Genomic DNA, 22,601 nt, shown 5'->3' with positions numbered 1-22,601 from the left:
TCCTGAAACGAAGAAGGAGGTGTGCAGTGAACTCTGTTGTTGTTGTCTACACCCGACGAGCGTTCATTCCCCATCTGCAAGGCTAGTGGCGTTCGAAAAAAGTCTGCAGCAGTATGATGATGCCCTCTGCTGGTCGACGGGAAGGAACCATCGTCATTAGAAAGAACGGGGGTGTTTTTAAAACCTCGCATGTCCGGAGGATTAGAATTGGCAGATGTAGAAAACATTTGTTGCAAGCCTTGTCCTAAAGGCAAAAGGATGTCAATAAGTTGACTCAACTGGCCAGTTAGTTTACGAATTTCACCCACTTCAGAACGAAGTGAGGAATCAGGGATATCGGCGTTTCTGGTCTCCCCCAGGACTTCCATGTTCAAAACCACAACCAAAAGGAAGAAACACTGGCAAAATTACAACAAAACGATACAAGGCCAGTGAGGGATAGAGAAAACGCCAATAAATATCCACAGGCACAGTAGTAGAAATGCACAAGGCACCACAAGTAAAACTCACAAGTTTATTAACGCAAAATCCTTTTGGAATAGCTCGTTTTCGTTACACAATGCAACTTCATCAGACAAAGAACAGGGAGGGGTCCCTGAATATATATACACACATAATAATTGGATAATTAAGTAAATTGAAACCAATCAAGTTTTTTACAAAAGGACAAACAGAAATGTGTAATATAAAATACTTTAAAAATATTTTAAAAATGTTATGTACATATTAAAATATTGCAATATTGCAAGACATAGAAAAAACATTATGAATTAATAATTCAATACAAAAAAATAAATATAAGTTGTGTAGTATATATAAAAACTAAAACAAGTTATATACTGATAGCCTTGAGCTTCAATAAAGGTTTAATAGAGATGTAATCATTTAAACCAGGTTCCTTGTTTGATTCTAGAAGAATCTGCCAGTACGTTTCCTGACATTCCAATTTAACCTGCCATGGCCCACCCCTGGGATCTTTGTTAACACCTTCTAGTACAAAAAACTGATATTTAGCTGTAGGGCATACTAATGTGTGCTTGTACAGAGCATTAGTATCATTCTTTTTAGATATGTCGTACATATGCTCATAAATTCTGCGTTTTAATGTACGCTCTGTTTTGCCCACATAGTATGCTGGGCAATGTAAACAACAAGCTAAATAGACTACTCCATGACTATTACAGTTGAAGTACGCTGTACCCCGGATGGTTCTGTTATGGACTGAAAGATGTACTTCTTCTTTGTGCACAATGTAAGAACATTGTGCACATGATCCACATCTATATGTACCTTCGTCTATGAGATGTATATCGATGGGAAAATCCTGTTTCCAATATATTTTTAACATTTTTCCCTTTACGGAAAACAGTTCTGATATCCTTGCCATGTATATTCTCCAGGTCAGTAATGTCCTTGAATATGTCCCATTCCTTACAAACAATCTCCTGAATAACACTAGAGTTTGCACTAAACCCTGTAATAAATGCTTTTTTGTAATCTATTTGGTCCTTGGAACTAACAGGGACATTAGCAGGTATTCCCAAACCTAAAATAGGTCTGAACCTGTCCTTTCTTCCCTCTTGGACTTCCTCCCATATGTTGTAAATAAATTCCTTTGGATAACCCCTGTCCCTAAACATTTGGAACAGTTTCTGACATTCTGCTAAGAAATCTTCCTCATGGGAAGTCATTCGGAAAGCTCTGACCAATTGGCCCTTGACGATACCCCTTTTCTGGTACATGGGGTGGGAACTGTGAAAATGTATATAGCTGTTAGAGAACGTCGGTTTTCTATAAATGGTGGATCTGAAAAAACCCTGGTCAATCCTAAGAAACACATCTAAATATTCGACACCACCTTCGTGTATTTGATAAGTGAATGTAAGGAAGTCTGTAGTAGATGCCAAGAATTCCATAAAATCCTTTATGGCATCTACAGGACCTGTCCAAAAAATGCAGATGTCATCCAAAAATCTGAAATAGGCTTTCCAATAGTCCTTAAAAGGACTGTTGAGAACAAACTTGTTTTCCCAAACAGAAAGAATGACATCTGCATAAGTTGGGGCACAATTTGCCCCCATAGCAACACCTGCCACCTGTTTGTAAAATTTTCCTGAGAAATGGATAAAGTTGTTATGCAAAACTAATTCCATAAGCTCCAAAATCACAAAAATGTCATTACTTTGGATATTAGGACAAAGTAAAAGTGCCTCTTCCAACCACAATAGCCCTGTCTCATGTGGTATAACAGAGAACAAGTCTACCACGTCGATAGTCAAAAATTTTAAATCAGGTACCATAAGTTCAGGGGTAATCTTTTTCAAGAATTCCCAAGAATCCTTGAGTGTATTATCAAACTTTGGCCACAAGCTTTTGAATTTCCAATCCAGGAACTTGGATAAAGGGGAAATCTTGGAGCCTTGTGCAGCCACAATGGGCCTAAGAGGAGGATCCAAGATACCTTTATGTACCTTGGGTATTCCGAAGATCGAAGGTACCCTGGGCTGAGTGTTATTCAAAAAAGTGTAATCACTATTATCAATGGCTCCCTGGTCAAATAAATCCTTTATGGCCAAGTCAATATTCCTGTAGGCCATGTTGATCTCATTGAGTGATACTGCATTGTATCTAGTCTGATTGTTAAGTATGGTACACATTTTACCATCATAGACATTTTGATCCATAATGACCGTTCCACCCCCTTTATCTGGTTCCATAACCCTGATACTGTTGTTATCCCGAAGCTCAAATAACAAAGATTTTTCAGGGCTAGATAAATTGGATGAAAATCTGGTTTTTCTAAGTTCTTTCCTGATTTTCTGTTCGATCCTGGTTTCCAAATTTTTAAGCTGGGGATGTAATGGGGGATTGAAAGTGCTAGGCCTGTGTAGACTGTTTGAATTGGAAGATTCTCCATACCCCAGAATGTGTTCAAGGTTAATCTTTCTAATAAAGGTTTTCAAGTCTAGTATAACCTGAGTAACATTACTGCCCCTGTTGGGAATAAACTTGAATCCCTTCATAAACAAGTCAAAATACACATCATTAATGTTTAAATGACTATAATTGTATATGGTGTATCCTTCCTTGGTACAAACAATATCATTAGTATCAGAGGTAGTATCGGGGCCTGTTTCAGTGATATCTATTCCCAAAATTGAACTTGGGCTGGGGGACAGCAACACTGTACATTTAACAGCAGACTACAAAAATTTAATTAAATTGCTTACTGGAAAGTTACTGCACTATCTGTTTTCCATTGCATACTTCTTTAAATAAAGGATTTCCTGATATATTAATGTATTCTTTACAATAAACTGCCAGCTAAAGATTAAAAATAAAAAAATAAATAAAATCTGGACAGTTTAATCCAGCAGTGAATGGTCAATCAGTCACCTGCAGTTGCTATTTTATGTACTTCATTTGTTAAATGGGTAAGTGAATGTCCCCATCTGGTCAGATTATGACTAGAAAATGTCCAGTTTTGACCAGTCAGCCAGTTAACCGATTTAAAAAACAAATAAATTACTAATGTTAATGAGTCTTTAAGAATTTAACTTCTCACAGGAAGGAGAGCATAAACACTTGTCTGAAGACAGGAGTCATTGTTTTTATTATGAATTTGAAGTACAGCTAGCATAAGTGAACTCCTTAACATTTCCATCAGGTCTGCTAGACAGGTATTCCACTAATAAAATCAGTATGTCTGGCCAAGATGAATACAACAAAAACAAATAATATACTTTTAGCTGCACGTGAGGCCAAAACTAGTGTATCTCAACAATTCCATTAACTTTGAATGGAGGATCGACCTGTCCGTTGTACATTTCTAAACACAGTTTAAGGGCTGAACTAACATAACAGCTGTTTCGTTGGAACAAGAAGTAGGCAACAAACCAGTCAGAATCCCAGATATACAAGAAATTCATGTGATGCAAAAAAGTCACTGGGACTTAGCCATTCCCAAGCTGTCGACAAACAACTGATCAAACCAGTCAGAATCCCAGGCACATAAGAAATTCAAGTGGCTGAGACTTACCCATTCCCAAGCTGTCGACAAACAACTGCTGCATCTTCATCATCCCATTGGCTGCTACAGATCACGCCCCAGCCTCCATTTAAATAAACTTCTACAGTGCCATCCAGTGTGCTCTGACCTCCATGCAGACGCACTGACCCTGGAAAGGAAGCCACAAGAGAACGGAAGAGATTAGTCATTATTTGCAGTGGGTAAGTGTTATAAATATATTAACATGAACACTGAGTCCCATCAGAACAGTGATCGTAATTGTTATTGTACAAATTTTTTTTTTCCTGTTAAGCACTTTCATTGTATTAAGTACTAAGCAAAGAGACAAGCTGATTAATTAGTCTGAATTCATCAGGCTTATCAGATCATGCATGCATTTTGGACAGGTACAGTAAACAATTTGCGCACGCACACACACACACACACACACACACACACACACACACACACACACACACACACACACACACGCACGCGCACACACTTGTACTAACCCTGTGGAGCCTGGGAATTACTTGTTTTTAAGACTGACACAGACCCGCCTTCTTTGCAGTTCATTTTCATACTGTAGTGTTTTTATTTCTCTGCGCTACCATACACTCAACATGGTGGAATGGTCTGTAATTTCCATAGTAGACCTGTTGTTACCATACTCTTCATTTCTCACCATGTATAATGAATGTTGCAGAGTGTGGACCTACCAGTAGATACATACCCGACTCCAGAAGCACGTGTGGAGTGACATAATCATGTGTGGAGGGATATGACACAGAAAGGTAGAATAACCATTTATGTTAATGTGTGGGACCACAGAATGCAGATGTGACACTCAGGATTGTACCCTACTATTGATTTGCAGAGCATGCATATTTAGCACCTATTTATTTATTTTAATATTTTTTATTTTATTTTCATTTACTTACTTTTTATTGACTGAGTTTGTTCCACTAAGCCAGTGTGCTCTTTTCAGGGGCAACCCAAGGTTGTATTCATACTGACTTGGGGAAATTTGGCCAGGTCACCAGGGAACTTCCCCTACTGTTTTTTGTTAAATGCCATGAGATATTTTATATCCACCTGAACTACCACCAACTCGGGCAGACAGGACCTTGGTTTTAACATCTCGTCTTTGCACACAGCACCCCCTTATGCTGCATTGTAGTGTTAATATCAAGTATCTGGTGTAGGAAAGGACTCCACAGCCCTCTGATCTCCCAGCAACACATTCAAACGTGCTACCCGTGCTAACTGTCCTCAGATGTCCACAACACCAGCAGTGCAGGTCAGTGTAGAGGTTTTTATTATCGTGTCTTTTTTATGTAATCTGTACTACATTTATCCAGTTGCAATCAGTTATTTGTCAATTTGAACTTAGTATGACATGTTGTTCTGATTATGCACTGTATCCCATCTTCGTTACAGTTTCACTGATCCATTGACTCTCTGATGTCTTAAAAGACATTCCATTTGCATGAACTAGCTTATGCAGTTGTTTGTGGCCTTATGTTCCTGGAATAAGCTCCAAGAACTCACACACTGCTTTATTTCCACTCGACTCTACCTCTACACCAGAAGCTTTATCAGTGACTATGTACTACTGTAACTATTTACTGTTTAGGTGGTTGTTATTATTAATATTAATATTATTAGTATGAGGATGAGCATGGGCAGCATTCTCAGTCACAGAGTTATAATGCTACAGTACAAGGAGTTAAAAATGAAATGTATAATGCTAACTGCAAATGTCAAAAACAGAAACCAAACAAGCATAATAAACCTATGGCATCTGCCAGTTACCAATTTACTGCATTCCAGTTTAAATGAAGTACATCTGTGCAGACTTGAAATAATAAATAAAATAGTCCATGAGCATGCAAAATGGGGGTTTTATTCAATGAGTTGAAAACTGCTTCAGTCATAACCATGCACAGCACAACAAAGCCACATCGTGCCACAGAGGTAAATCAGTGTATATAATGAATATGGTGTTCTGCCTCCAGTTTAAAACATAGTTTACAATAAGTTATGAAATTATAGTTTTGTTATTAAGCACATCTAACATTCCTCTGTTGGGAGGATTATGAGAAGTTAGCTTTTAACAAGGAGTTGCAACACTTTTGAATCACTACCCTGTGCTTCTGATATGAAGGGAATTTTGATACAGGAGAGAAAGATGTTTCTCACAAGCACCATTATTGCCCCAGCCTGATAAAGCACAGATCACTGTATACTCTGTAAAGCAAAACATCACCTAAAACTGTAAATAACTCATGGCAGAATGATTTACACTGCATGCAGTTTAGTGAGTGCTAATATATTAACCAAAAGCTAAAAACGACAGAGATTCACATTTAAGCCTATGTAGGGCAGTGGTGGGAAAAGGGCATAGTACTACAAAAGATAACACTTCTTTCTTAGAGTTTCTTACCATTTTCTTGGTGAGTAAATAAAGGAAATGACCTGAGGAACATCTGTTTTTTTTTTCACAGTCGCATGTGGAAGAGTGTCAGGACTGCGGTGGTGGTGCTGCGGTAGTGTTGTCGCCTCACAGTAAGATATTGCACATTTGATTCTCAGTTAGAGCATCTTCTGTGTGTCGACATGCATGAATGGGCATTCCTTCGCTGAAGGTTGTGCGTTAGGCCCGGCAAGCCAGCATGTAAAACTCTACTGCCAATCATTAGCGGACTGGAGTTCCGCTGTGGCGACCCCTAACCGGGAAAAGCCAAAAGACAGTTTATGTGGAAGAGTGTCAGGAATGTATAATAGTTACTAAGTTTCAAGTGATTTTTCAGTTCATGACAACCAGTGTGGCATCTGCAAATCAGGTTACTATAGGTGATCCTGATGTCCTGGTCAGTACTTTGGATGCTATAAGAGATAAGGCTACAGGATACCCTTTCCATGAAGCCGTAAGTTAAAAAAAAGCATTGATGTTATAACTTCTAAGGGAGATTAAAATATGTACCAGCTGTAGCTGTTCTGCATAGAGCTCAAGTATTTAATCCTACAGATGCTACAAAAAGGGCAAAAGTATGATTTAAAAACCAGAGGCATCTGTTCCATGAGTATTACATATCTTAAATCATATCCATCACCAGGTGTTAGAATATATCTAAAGTTCACAATTCAGAGTCTTCTTGAACAGTGACACAGTGTCTCACCACTTACTTTTGAACACACTAACTTACGCTTCTCACATAACATAGTAAAATGGTTTCAGTGCTACCTCAAGGATCGTTAACAAGCAGTAAAATGGTCCAATGAACTCTCACCCTTTCTCCACAACCCTACTGGTGTCCCTCAAGGCTCCATCGCAAGACCCCTACTCTTTAACATTATCATAAACAACCTTCACATTGCCTCTCACCCTGAGACCCTCATTCAATACGCTGATGATTCCACCATAATCTGCACTGCTCAATCACTACCAGAGCTACTCTCAAAAACTCAACAGTCCTTTTCAGCAGTCGAATCCTGGCTAAGAAATGCCCAACTCTTTCTTAATCCAAAGAAGACAACACTAGTACTCCTTCATCCCCAAAACACCTACCCTGTCACTGATCATTTAAACATCCTTGCATCTGACAACACTGCCATAGAAATAGTGCAAGAAACCAAACTTCTAGGTGTTATCATTGACAAACTTTCATATGACCCCCATATACAGCAAAATATAAAGAAAACTCATCAAAAACTGGGACTCTTATATAGAAACAAACATTTCTTTGCTGCAGCAACCAAAACTACCCTTGCAAAAGCATTTTTACTTCCTTCCTTTCTTTATGGTTCCCCTATCTTAAGTAACTTACAAAATTATACTCTAAGCAAGTTGGAACACTGGTACAACAAATTTACAAAGTTTGCCACAAACTCTAAATATCACACATGCACCACTGTAAACCACAACTAGAATTAAACTGACTTAAACTACCCAACCAACTTGCCTTTATTCAGCTATCTACCTTGTACAACCTTATTTTCAAGCCTACTGCCTGCCCTGCACTAGTTAATCTAGTCTGACCTTACACACCAAATCGAACCCTATGATCAGAAGACCAAAATCACTTAGCTGTCTCAAAACCCACAAGAAAACCAAGTCACTCTCTGTATTCATGCTCTGTCTGGATACTTTGGAATTCATTACCTCTAGCTACCAGGTCTATGCCTGGCCTAACACATTTCAAAGCCTCTTTATAAATATCATCTCAAAAATACGTAGCTCTGCTCCTGCATAAAGCCAGGTCAGGTCTTCCTCTTCTGTCACATTTCAATCCCTCACAGACTGCAAGATCCTAAAGCTCTTCTAACTCCTTCTCTGCTTCTATACCATATCCTTAAGCTACTGATCAGGCTTTATTGCCTCTATTCTTCTTAACTCTCTCTCTCGCTGTCTTTCTGCATCACTAACTTTCTGGCTGCTATTGTCCTAACTGAAACTAACATTCTATTTTGCATGTACTATAACAGTCAATGTCACACATTTTTTTTTTTTGGACACTATCTATATCACGTATGATGAAAGTGACTATTATCAGCTGTAATGCTTTAAATGTATAGAATTTCTGGAAGTGTAGTAATATATTACATCTGCAATGATGTGCTAAACAACATTCAAAAATCTCTTGAGTAATAAAATATTTCAAATACAGTTCACTTAAAACGAAATCAATCTTTTCTTTCATTGTTAGTATACTTTAAAGAAACCATTTCTTAACAGTTAGAATTCCTTAGCAGTCATTCAAGCTCCTGCATTATATAAATCAATATCCATAGCAACAAAGGTTTGCCCTTAGTTGCCCTTATATATTTTCTATACACACTCTTTCTGAAGCCTTTAAATACTTCACCTTTATCACTAGTCATCCTATAAAATCTTTATCACTAGTCATCCAATAAAATGTATCATCTAATGGTTTGGAAAGTGGCTGTTTATTGTCCTTTTTACTTAATACTCCAAGAGTCTCTATAGTGGTGTGGTATGTACTGTCAAAGTAAAGATTAATGAAGTTGTTTTACTAAATGTATTACATAATCCTATAGCTAACTTACAGTCGTATGGACAACTTTCTGCTAATGCTTCTACACTATAATTGTATATCTTACAAAAGTATCTAATTTACTGGGGGTTATACACATACACACATTGCACATGACATATAAGTTATGCCCCAGAAAATCATGGTACCTGTATTCACTCTTTCACAAAGATTAAGTGCAATGTCTGTAACTCTATCATCTATACTGCATGTTTATGTATGCATGCTACTATACTTCTATACTGCCCATTCTATGCGGCTCAGGTCATGACTGAAAGGGTTCTCAGACCATATCACTTACTTGGTTATTAAATGTTAAATTAATTGATTATTTAAGTTACCAACTGTACTGGTTGTACAAGTCTTCATGCAAATATTAGAATAAGCAGAGTCCTCAACATTATTTCTTGAAGCCAAAACTTTCAAATTTAAATGCCAAGCACACAATTTAATAGAATTTCAGTACATCAACAGTATTAACCCTGCTGCTAGGTAAGAAAAAGATGCTGTTTGATGTAACTTTTTTTTTTTCAAAAGAAGATAAAGGAAACCTGCTAAGATTACTTTAAAAACTATACTTTAATCATCCAATGACCTCCTAATCTCTGAAAAAGACCTTCACCGGCATTTCAACTGGTTCATAGTGACCAAAAGGCTTGTTATAAAACTAATCCAAATCGGCATAACCAATCAGAATGAATGTTGGTAAGCTTAATTTTGTAAATTTTCTTGGCCTAGGAAAGTTTTCTCCAGTTTTAAAGAAATTGGTAGAAGTACTATGGTGATCTGTTGGTTTATGTTGTGGGATAATAAGACCTTGCCCTTTCTAGTGTTTGATCTTTATACTTTCAGCATGTCCCCATCATTCAATAATTCAGGAAAAAAAATTATATCATTAATGACTTTAAAATTGCTAAGGCTATGTCTGATATTACATCCAAGTGCAAAAACATGATATCTGATTTGAAATAGCCATGACAGGGTCAATGTATTTGAATAGAATGTGTTTACCGTTATTTATTTAACAGTACTTTCTACCTTTTATCTTACCTTAGATTTTAAATAAGAAGTACTAAAAGTATTAACAGTGAAGATGTGTATCATGTAACATTTGGAGGAATAAAAAGAAATTGCTAAAGCAAGAATAGGTAGCAAATGGTCAAATTATTTGGAAAAGAAACAATGTAATTATGTTAGAAGTAAATTATTAGAAGTCAACACAATTATATGAAAAAGAAATTGTCAGACTACAGGACACTTCATACATATTTGTGGGAACAAACAACAGTATCAACCTCCTTGCTGAAGACACAAATAAAAGCGCATCAGTCAATGATAAAGAAAGGAAAGCACAAGAAATGCTGACCAAGTGAGGAAAAAAATGTGGTGATTGAGGTCTGTTGGGGGTACATACAAAGTACTGCACTTAGGCTAATACAGCTTTGTATGAAGTGTTAGATGGGGGAGATGAACTAATGTAAATGGCAGGAAAATCACCTGAGGGTGTTGTTCACATAAACCCTGGACTACCAGGAAGACAGATAGAGAAAAGTGGCAGCAGGAAACAGAATACTGGAGTGTAGCCTCAAGAGACCGACTCCAGCAATGAAGAGTTAATGTGTTAGTTGTACAAGGTCTTTTGTTTGGCCACATCTTGAGTACCCTGTTTATTTCTCGGGATTAAATAAGGAGGTAGGTATGAAGCTACTGTAAGAAGTCCAGAGGAAAAAAAAGCAGAAGGGTTTAAGGGGTGGAGGGGAAAGGATGTTAAGGGAGGGGATAGTGACTGGAGCTGTTTTCACTTCAGACCAGGAGAAAATCAGGTGCATGATACAACAGCACAAGATCATGTTAGCAAATGCAAAGGAATCAAAGTGCATAAGCACTCACTTTGAAGGAGCCAAAGTGCATAAATACTTCCTCTGACGTGATCAGTTTTACAGAAAATACAAAGGATGAGCCACATGTTCCAGATGGCTTACCATCAAAATGTTGATTGCACATTGTCAACACCACTTAAGTGAACTCCAAACTCCGACTGCTGAAAAAGTCAAACACCGATTTTCTGAACCTCAAAATCTCATCCCTTTTTGACCCATGCTAGCACTTCTTTTTAGGTGTGGAGCAGTCGGAAATGTCGACGTTCATTTTTTTTTTCGGCATTCTGAAAAGTCAGCAGTACAGATTTTGCATAAATTTGTCGACAATGTGCACATTCAATCAATCAATCAATTCAATCAACATTTTGAAGACAAACCATTGCAGACTGCAAGAATCAACTTCTTCCTTGATCATTGAAAGGAAAATCTTCATAATGAGGGATGTGGACCCAAGAAATAGACACACACAATAGGCAAGGACAGGGAATCCATAAACACGTTCAAAATAGCATAAGGCAAGTAGCTTGTTCAGGCCTTTCTGATATAATCAAATCACTATATAAGAACTTTTTCATAAACTGACATGCAGGAATCATTTATTTTTTACCACTGCACCATTATAAAGTTTTTTTTTTTGTTTTGTTTTTTTTTTGCTTCCAAATACTGAGTACCACTTTTCCTTAATTTAATGTGTATTATTCATCTTTCCATGTGGCTTTGTTTTACACTTACATTTATTTCCAGTTGGATTCTACACTTTTAAGATGCATTTTGTTTTATATAAAGGAAACATTGCAGAGCATTTATTTTAAGTTTTAGTTTGAAAGCTCTTATCATTTTTTTGTGTGGCCATAAACACAGAATTATGTCAAGAAAGGCTTTGATAGTTATTTATATGCAATGACACCTTATATAATAATTTGCACATGAATTTAGGTAGTTACTTATTATGGATTCAGTCCTTTGTGATATTGTACTATGAGGTTACAACATCCGAGGAAAAATCAAGGGCCACTCTTAGCAACAAAAATAAAATGCTAAAATAATATTTTTGCATCAAATTATATGTAATTTGTTACTGTATATGGCATAGATATATTACAGTCTTCATGGGATAATTGCATCTTCTGCAAAAAAGATTATGAAATCAACTTCAGTTCCATCTCATACCTGGCATCAGAAGATGGAGTGAAATGCAGGACATGGGGAACTCAGATGTCATTCTTTAGAGGTAAAAGATGTTTTTAAGTGTTCCTGCAACAGTCCCATTGGTGCAATGCCTGCTACACTGAGGGCCCATGGCACAGCTGTATGCATGTGTACCCATGCTGTTGCTGGCTGTAGTACAAGCACACTACAGCTTGGCTCATGCCGAAATCTTTCTGCATATATGTAGTGCACTTCCATTGATTCTGTTATTTCTTTAATTTCATATTACTTTCTCACATTCTTCCTGTGAATAATTCTAAATTTTCTTAATCAAACATATCAGTTCTGAACCATAAAAAGTGCCTTATGTTTTCCTGACTTCTCAAGTCCTACAGAATATAAGAATTACATTGTGCCTATGCTATATTTTATCATTTCTATAAGCACAGTGACAAATCAAATTATTCAAAAGTTACATCTACAGAATGAATCTGAAAGGCAGCAAAACATACGGGTTATATAGCTTTGTCCCACAGTTAAGTCAATATCTGTTTATTTAAAATTCTTATCAGTGGCTGTTTCCCCTGCAGGTGAACCATTTGTCTCATTCTTTCTTCTTTTCCTGCATTTTCTGAAAAAAACAACTGCTGTTTACATACTCTGTTATTCTGAGAGTTTTCCAGTAATTCTTATCTTCATTCTAGCCCAAAGTTTTGTTTTCCCCTGTTGTTCACTTCTACCTGCTACAGTAACCTTAGCCTGACCTCATAAAGGTATCTTTAGCATACCTAGAGGTGGTACTATATAGGTCATTCCCCAATAATGTGCTGCCCTTCCAGAGATTCTGTGTTACATTAGCGTTACCACTTTTAATCAGATTCTTCTGTCAAATACAGCAAAAAATCACCAGGCAAACTTTCATCTTTCAGTTTGGTTATCAGAATGGAAGAAATTACCATTTGTCCAACCTGCTTCTCAGTAGTAACACAAACAGCCTCCATCCTCCATCACAGATCCTCCTCCTGCCCATAGCAAAGAACAGTGGAGCTTCCATGCAGTCCTGGTCAAATGTTCCCTAATCAGGATGAATACCACCTTGTGTCTAACTGGAAAATAGACACACCTAATAGGAGGAACCAAGTCACAAGAATTAAATGAAAACTAATTTAAAATGGCAGACTTGAAATACATGTGACCTTTACATGCCCTTCTAGTCATGACTACAGGGCATACATACACACACACACACACACACGCACACGCACACACGCACACACACACACACACACACACACACACTCACACACACACACACACACGCACACACGCACACACACACACACACACACACACACACACACACACACACACACACACACACACACACACACACACACACACACACACACACACACACACACACACACACACACACACACACACACACACACACACACACACACACACACACACACACACACACACACACACACACACACACACACACACACACACACACACACACACATATATATGGGAACACTGAATATGAGTGAATGTTGCTTTGTTCAGCTAAGCAGATGGCTGACAGCTGATCGATATCACATAAGTCTCAGGGTTGGGGAATATGCCCTTTCCCGGATATTATGCAGTCTCAGGGCTAGCATATATAATTAGCAAGGGCTTGCACCCCTTTCAAAAACAATGTTTTTGTTTGTGTTTTAGGTTTTATTTTAAAATGCTTCAAGGTTGCTACATGACATATTTGTAGCAGTATGTCAATGTTTGTGGTTTAGAATTTTTCTGTTTCATTAGGGTGCATTTTTTTACTGCATCTATGCCTTTTACAGTATCTGACGCATTACTGAATTTTTACAAAGTTGAAATATTTGCACACATTGCACATAGCTTAGACAATATTTCAGAGGATTACTACACTGGATCCAGAAACAGACATTGATATTAAACATATGCAACTTCTCCATTAAATCATATCTGTCAATTACATCAGTGGAACAGAACTCTGGAGAATGTTTCTGTAATTCCTGTTTTTTCAAGACACCTACGAGTACATTCCCTTTCAGTATCTGCTCTCTATTATTGCTCAGCAGGATAATGCAAATATTTATGTTAGTGTACTGAGTTCCTCCTGAGGGTGCCAATAGTTGTTTATGAGCTATAATACACACAATCTCCAAATGTTTGAATTCCATCCGCCACCCTTGCAGAATGGATTCTATGTTATAACCACTCAAGCCTGTGAAAGGAAGCCATCATTCTGCAGCACTCATCACATAAGTAAAATAAATTTCCATTGCAAACCATATTTATTTTATATCTGTGGTTTGTTTACTGGTCAGCATACTTTTAATGAGTTGGCAAAATAGTTTAGAACATAAGATAGTATGTTCAGACTTAAATTAGTTCAATCTGTTTCTAGCACTGCTTCCAATGTAAATGAAAAAGTTCTGTTTAAAATATTTTACACATTTCTCGTCAGCCCGGCATGGCCTTTTTTTTAGTACAAATTACTAATGATTTTATTTGAGCAACTTACCCTTGAATAGCTTATATATCACCGAGGATAACATCTGGCTGTCATTCTGTAAGAAGGCTATTCAGTTATTTAAAGAATAATCCCTTTTAACTCATTGCACAAGCTTGCTTATGGATTTTGGCTTCCTCTTGAAAACTTAAACAAATCTTCTAATTTGGGATGTGTATGCTTTGTAATACTTCTTTGTCTCTCACACATTGAGACCATAACAATTTTCAGTCCTCATAAGGACTGATTTATAATTTCATATAGCCTTTTCTGTCAGCTAATTCCCATAATGTTCTACTAATAAAGTACAGGACTGATTATTTATGTATTCACTTGATAATGGGTAACTCGGCTAATTCAAAATGATGATATTCAATTATAGCCTGAGCCATAAGGAGTAACTCATTAGCAAGTAAACAATATAAAATTATACAATTATATAAATAAAAGGAGTATATAAAACATCACTATAAACAGGCAGCCATGACTAGACATAATAAATACATGGGTCTAGCTTCACAGGTTAGATGTGTATAAGTATGACCACAGAAAACTAACGCATACTTACTGCTATAGTTACTGTCACTCGTCCTGTCAGGATAAAACAGACGAACAGTTGTGGGTTCATTTCAAGCAGCTTTATTATATACAAACACGTCAGGATTGAGGCTTCTTAACTTAAACTTAAACTTATAAACAGACTGACTACTGCACTCATACATGTTAACACTCTGGCTGTTCTCTCAAAATGGCACTGCTGCCTGCACATGCTCTCTATTTATATGCATGTGCCCTCTCTTTGAAATGCTTCTTAAAGTTACAACACACGGTCTGTTCTACATCCTCCCTCTTTGAGAAATAAGTAATGCACAGTAATAATGACAATAATCCTTTGACATGCAATCGTACAGAACTAAATACAAATAAAACAATCATGAGCAGGTTGCTGTGTATTTTGCACTAGGTCTAGAAATAGGACCTGATTGTGTGACATAAAAATTAGGACTGGGTTTAGCAACAGGGACTGTCTTTAATGAATGCTCAACTTCAGGGACATCTGGAACATCAGGAATGGGAATAGGTACTGAGACATGTCCTTCAACAGGAACATCGTCTGGGTTGCTCTGAGATCTAGAGTCTGTATCACAGGTACAATGCTGCAATATCAATTCAGATACCAGAAGATGCCTGCAATTCCTTCTGTATTCTGTACCCTAAGATTCCACTAAGGAGGATCTCAGTTCAGCACATACACCTCTCACTTGACCAGTTCGATCAAAACCTTTTGCTGTTTGCATCTTCACTATCATTGTTTCAATGGATGAAGAAATCTGCTCATTTGACCATAGTTGGACTTCTGAAAGGAACGCTATTTAAATAGTTGGGCTTTGATTGCTCTGGTGTTTTTAGCATTAGGCACCAGCAAACTGGAACTGATAGGCAAGGTTGTTTTGGTTTGCCTAGATAGAAGTTTCTGAGAAGGCGAGCCAAGTAAGTTGTCATGGGGTATATTTTTGAGATTAAGCAACTTCAAGAAAACATTGGTATTGCCATGCTTTGACCTCTCTAGCAATTGGTTTGCACTTTGTACTGCACATTCAACCAGGCTGTTTTACTGTGGGTATGCCATACTGCTGGTAATATGGATAAAGTCCCACTCTTTTGCAAATTTCTGAAATAACTGACTGGTAAATGGGGTACTATTGTCAGAAATAGCTTTGTGTGGACTACCATGGACTGACAAGTGACGTATCAACTTAATAATGACAGTACTGTACGTTAGGTTAGGTAGCAGATCAATCTCAAACCAGTTCGAATAAAAGTCGCTAAGTAGTTATGATTGTTCCACTCAAATATGTCAGTGGCTAATGTTGACCAAGGTAGTTCAGGAATCTGGCTTAGCTGAAGTGGCTCTTTTTGCAAATGCAGTTTAATACTATTGCATACTGAACAAAATGAAAGCACTTTATGAATGTCTTTTGACAGAGAAGGCCAAAATACTAGTCCTCTCACCCTTCTTTTGGTTGCTTCAGAATATGGGTGAGCACAATGCAAAATGTGGATGTACTCATGTTGTAAGGAAGTAGGAACAATAACTTTAGGACCTTTGAAAATGATACCATCTTCCATCAACTCTCATCTCTGTAAGGAAAATATGATTGCACTTCTGTTGGTACAAAAGATTGCTTTGACAGCCATGCAACATTGATGAAGTGGTTGAGCTTTTGCAAAACTGGATCAGTCTTTGTATGACCTCATAGCTCATCTAGTCGTGTGGTAGAAACATTACACACCTCCATGACATCAAAGTCAAAACTCTCTGCATTAAGATTTTCTGTGGTACTTCTGGGCAATCTGGATAAGGTATCAATCAGATAAAGAAGTTTGCCTTTTATATAGACCATTTTGAAGTTGTACTTTTGTAATCTGAGCATCATTCTTTATAGTCTTGCTGGAGCTGTAGGCATAGGCTTCTTTAAAATAGTGATGAGAGGTTGATGATCACTCTCGATTTGGACTAGCAATTTTCTGTTTCAGGTCATCAAATACTATCTGAAGTCGTTCCAGCCATGACCAGGCAAAATTTTTGTGTGTCAGCTCTCTTAAAGGTGTTGATAATTCACAAGTCTGATATAAACTTGCCCAAATAGTTAACCATGCCAAGAAAACACTGTAAGGTTAGGACATTGTCTGGAGCTGGCATCTCACAAATGGCTGTTTGTTTGGAAGGGTCTGGTCATAAGCCTGAACAGCTAAATAAATTGCCTACATAGGTAACTTCTGGTAGCCTGAATTTATATTTCAGAGGATTGAGCTTTAAATTCACGTCTTGCTCCCTGTCCAGAACATTTCCTGAGGTTTCTGTCATGCTCTGCTTCATCATTACCTCCAACTAGTAAATCATCTACTATTATAGCACACAGATAACCTGAAAAAATTTGCTCCATTGCACACTGAAAGACTTCACTGGCACAGTTTATTCAAAAAGGCAATCTGAGAAACCTGTAGCTACCAAATGGGGTACTGAATGTAGTAAGTAGTGAAGATTTGCGATCAAGCATTACTTGCCAAAAGAAACTCTTTGCATCCAAGACAGAAAAGCAGTGGCATTTGTTATGAGGGTAGCAATCTCCTCGACTGTACACATAGGATTGTTGGGTCTCTTTAATGCTTTGTTTGTCTCTTGGGTCAATACATATGCTGATTTCATCTCAGCTTTTCTTATGAGCAACTACCATGGAAGATACCCATTCATTTGGGTTCTGTGACTGAACAAATCACACCTTGTTACACCATTTTATCTAACTGGACCTTTACTTTCTCCTGCATAGGTATCGGAACTTTTCTCACTGGTCTGACCACTGGACTGATGTCTGGGTCTAATTTCATGGAGTACACAACTGGAAATTTGCCTAGCTTGTCTTCGAAGTTATCAGCATACTCTGAGAATGTAGCATCAGTGAAACTGGGAATAGAATATGTGCTTACTTGATGGACTTCTTTGGTAAAAGGAATCAGTTTCATTCTTGAAATGTCTCTGAGATCTAATAATGACTGCACAGGTCTTCTGACTACATAAAACTGCAAGCTGTAACTGTTCCCGGATGAATAGCATGAAAGCATTACTGAGCTTTCATTTTAATCTCTTCACCTCCTTAAGCAACAAGCTTTGTACAATTAGCCAAATTAAGTTGTTCACTAGCTCTTACTCTAGCAAATGTTTCTGCTGACATAACATTGCACTTTGAACTAGTGTCTACTTTAAACTCCGTGGGTTTACCATTGATCAGGACAGTACAAAACACTTTGTGTTTTACCAACAAATCTGCAATAATCTTTTCAACAGCCACTGATACACTGTCTACATAAAAAGTGGAGTTATAGCTATATGATCAACTTGCTTTTTGAGTGTCTTTTCTTAATAAATGAATGAGGCTTGTTTGATTTACAACACTTTTGAAAGTGGTTCCATTTTTTACACTTCTGGCATTGCTGACCAAATGCTAAGCACATTTCTCTTTTAGACCCATGATTGGCACCACAATTATGACAGTTAACAATAAGAATTGACTTGGGTTTTGCTGACTCACCCTTATGCTGCACTGAGCATGTCCACTTTTTGAGCTAGTCTTAGAACTTCCTGGAATGTTACGGGTTCTACCTGGAAATCTTGCAGGGGCTGTAGCTGCCATGTGCTTAAGCCTGTCTCTGTTAGCCACATGCTGCATGCTGTCTATATTTGCTCTAGAGGCTGGTGAAACCATGCTTTTATCACTTGCAACCATATTTGTGTGCCTTTCTCTAAGCTCATGTATTGACAAATCTCTATAGCTTTGCTCAACATTAAATCACCATCACAAAGTAAAGTCTTTCTCACTGCAGCATTAGTAACAGCACACACAAGCATGTAATTTATCAACTCATCTTTCAAATCACCAAACCTGCACATTTTAGCCTGTTTTTTCAAATCAGTAATATAAGCTGAAAAAGTTTCTCCTGGCTTTTGGTCTCTTGTATAAAATAGGCACCTCTCCAATGTGACATTTGTCTGGGGGTTATATATTTCTCTAAATTTACATTTCAAGCACTCAGGGTCCTCCCTTGATTCAGCTTGTACAACAATATGATGGTTTTCCCCTTCTTCAGCATATACTGCTGGTGCATACACAAATTAATGCTCTCTTTCAATGGCTTCTGACCCTGCTAAGTTAAGCAAAATAAATGTCCTTGTGCGTGCATCTTTCTCAAAAAAGCTGCTTGCATGAAAATATATTCCTGCTCGAATACTGTCCAATTCTCTGCAATATTATGATCAAACACAAGTGGACCAGGTCTACAAAATGCCTCTGCCATATCAACACACAGTAATAAAGACCCTTGGAATTATGTACAAACATACACACACACATATATAACAGAAATTTATGCCATAACTTGTAATTATGCCCAGTAGCGCAACAAACTCCTCAAAATAACTACACTTTGCAAAATAAATTTCCATAGCACGACACTTTGAAATCAATATACTTTGTGAAACCACCTCTTACCAGTGTAAGAAACATTTCAAAATGACTGCAGTTTTCAAATGAACTGTACACAGCACAAGAAACTTCTTGAAATGGCTGTATTTTGCAAAATAACTCTGTAGAGGGTAAGAAACACTTTGAAATGACTGCACTCTGCAAATAAACTGCACACAGCACAAGAACCTTCTCGAAATGACTGTATTCTGATGGCACTTTGTGAAATAACTGTATTTTGCACACAGTAAACTCTTTGAAATAATTGTACTGTTATGAAGCACACACTGCAAACACTTTGCATACTCTGAGATACTTCAAACAACTCTAGTTATACTTTGAATAGCTGTAGTCAATGCAAAACAGTAGGTCATGACAAAACATGATCATTTAGTAAAAACAGGCAGTCTCCTTTTTTATGCTTATTTTGCCCTTATTTACTTGTTATGCCCATTTGACCTCTTATCATGCCCGTTATACTTCTCTTGTGTTCTTTTTACTTTAAACATGCTCGTTATGCAAGTTGGAAGTAATTCTGAACATATTCATAAGTATTTCTGATAGTGCTATCAAATATCATGGTTTTGAATATTTTGTTTAATTAACAATGCGTTTTGTACCTTTCATTTGATTAATAATGCATTTTGTGCTTTGCGAATGCTTCATATCATTTTCTTTACAAAATAAATCATTTATGTGAGTTTTGGTTACTTGAAGTTCATTTCTGGCCTTTTTTTTTAATCGTTTGAGCACTGTATCACTCAACCTGCTCAATGTACCTTCACCATTAACTCTGCACCTCATGGCTTGAAAAAGTTGCACTCTTGATCCCACTTTTGACACCATGTCGCTCGTCCTGCCAGGATAAAACAAACAGTTGTGGGTTCAGTTCAAGCAGCTTTGTTATATACAAACACATCAGGATTGAGGCTTAGTAACTTAAACTTAAATAAACTTATAAACAGACTGACTACTGCACTCATACATGTTAACACTCTGGCTGTTCACTCAAAATGGCACTGCTGCCTGCATGTGATCTCTAGCTATATGCACTTACTTTTACTCTGAAATGCTTTTTAAACGTACAACACTCTCTAGTCTACAGTTACTTTCTCACTTCTCTGCTTTCAGCTCTGTAACAGTCATGCAGAATTTCTATTAAAAGTAGGTGCATGAGCTATTTAGAAAGATGACTTTAAACCAATATGGTTGAAAATATTGCAAACTATCAAAGTTGCAAGAATTTGCACTGCACAGAGGGACTACTGGGTCATAGGTTTATAATAAACCATCATTACAGGCTTAGGAACCAATGCCAAAGAAGAACCATTGAAGGTGAGCTAATTGTTCAGAAGAAGCTGAAGGTAGGATACAGAGTTAATCTGTTAGTTACAGAGAAGTATTTTCAGCTTGGATTACAGTAGAGAGAATGGGATAGCAGAAGCTGTTGAAAAGGGAAACATGTAACAGAAAAGGAATAGGGAGGAATGAGATAGGACAGTTTTGCTTTGGCACAGATACATATTTTTAGCCAATGAATTTAGGGATAAATGTTTAGAATCATGTCAAATTAAAACCCCTTTCTCTTTGTAAGTAATTCAGATGTGCGGGAGGGAGTGATTTGTGCTTGTGTTTTGCCTTCCTTTTATGTTTATAAACAATGCTGTTTTTGATAAATGATGTGGATTTTATACATCCTCTAGAGTTAGCATAAATGTTCTCCAACAGGCTATTAATGTATAGTTAGTATCCAGTAAAAACAACTCTGCTACTTCACAGCAGCATACAAAGCGACCGTAAAGCTCAGACTGAAAAAAAGCAAATGGCTTTCATTCTTATGCTCAATACATTTAGCTTTGGTATTTAGTGAGAAACAAGTAAATAAAAATCAAAAAATCACAAATAGCAAAAGTAACTGCACTTACAAGTACTTGTCACCATACATTCCCCTCGCTGAGCACAGCTTAAAAAGCTACATCTAGTGAGTGTGAAAAAAATTAACAAAACTTACTAGTGTGTGTGTGTGTGTGTGTGTGTGTGTGTGTGTGTGTGTGTGTGTGTGTGAGTGTGTGTGTGACAGAGAAAGAGAGAGAGAGAGAGACAGAGACAGATAAGTATCAGCAAGTGAGGCTGAACACTTACCTCACAACTTCTTTGCTCAACAATTCTGGATAATCATAAGAATCAGTCAGAGGTTAGAACAGTTTGGGAAGAGAGACTGAAAAGGCAATTTACAAATGAGCAATGGAAGGACATCTGCATGGCTTCCAGTATGCAACAAAGTCAGAAGGTTTATGATTTTTGATTGGAATAATATTTTATACAACAAGCAAACTTTAGAGAATTTTTTCCTTAGTTAGACAACCTGTCCTGGAGGTTTGATGGGAAATAGATAGAGAGAGAGAGAGAGAGAGAGAGAGAGAGCTAGCAATATGTTTTGCGGTGAGTAATGAGTCAGCAGATTTTAAAAACCCATAGAGTACTCTGTCAGAAATTCAGAGGGAGCCAAGACTAACTAAGGAAATTATTCTTTTGCGTGGGGACATAAGCTCTGAATTGCCTAGACATAATAAGGCTTTACTAAGTTTAATGCAATTGGCTGTCAAAAAATCAATTACTAGAAAATGCAAATCAAAATCTAAACCAACTGTAATTTTAGTACTGAATATTGCAAAAGAGATAAAATAACTGCAAGTAGGATTTTTAGAAAAGGGAAGGATTAAATTAATTAAAAAAATAAATGGAATTTGTGGGAACAATGCATGCAGAACAATGTTCAGGAGAAAGAGCGGGGTTAAATGGAAAGCAAGAACTGAATAATTTATGTAATGGAGTGTATGACAATTGTTAAAAAGAAAAAAATATATATATATAATGTATACTGCATGTAAATGCGAATGTTAATTTGTTTAGTTTTGTCTTCTATAAGTGTATATG

At 37.2% G+C, this 22,601-nt stretch overlaps 1 protein-coding gene across 1 annotated transcript in view; it reads right to left on the bottom strand.

Annotated features, from left to right (window-relative positions):
• PRSS12 (serine protease 12) overlaps positions 1 to 22,601 on the bottom strand; it is a 1,465,718-nt gene that overhangs the window by 1,108,943 nt on the left and 334,174 nt on the right. Inside the window, exon 2 of the mRNA XM_044061659.1 lies at positions 4,040 to 4,178. Coding sequence (XP_043917594.1) covers positions 4,040 to 4,178 — 139 coding nt within the window. The remainder of the gene's footprint in view (positions 1 to 4,039; positions 4,179 to 22,601) is intronic.

The sequence above is a fragment of the Protopterus annectens genome, chromosome 2.part0, assembly GCF_019279795.1.
Source record: "Protopterus annectens isolate FY-2018-M chromosome 2.part0, PAN1.0, whole genome shotgun sequence".
NCBI lineage: Eukaryota > Metazoa > Chordata > Ceratodontiformes > Protopteridae > Protopterus > Protopterus annectens.
The sequence above is the reverse complement of the archived record's forward strand: the minus strand, read 5'-3'. Positions and strand labels throughout refer to the sequence as shown.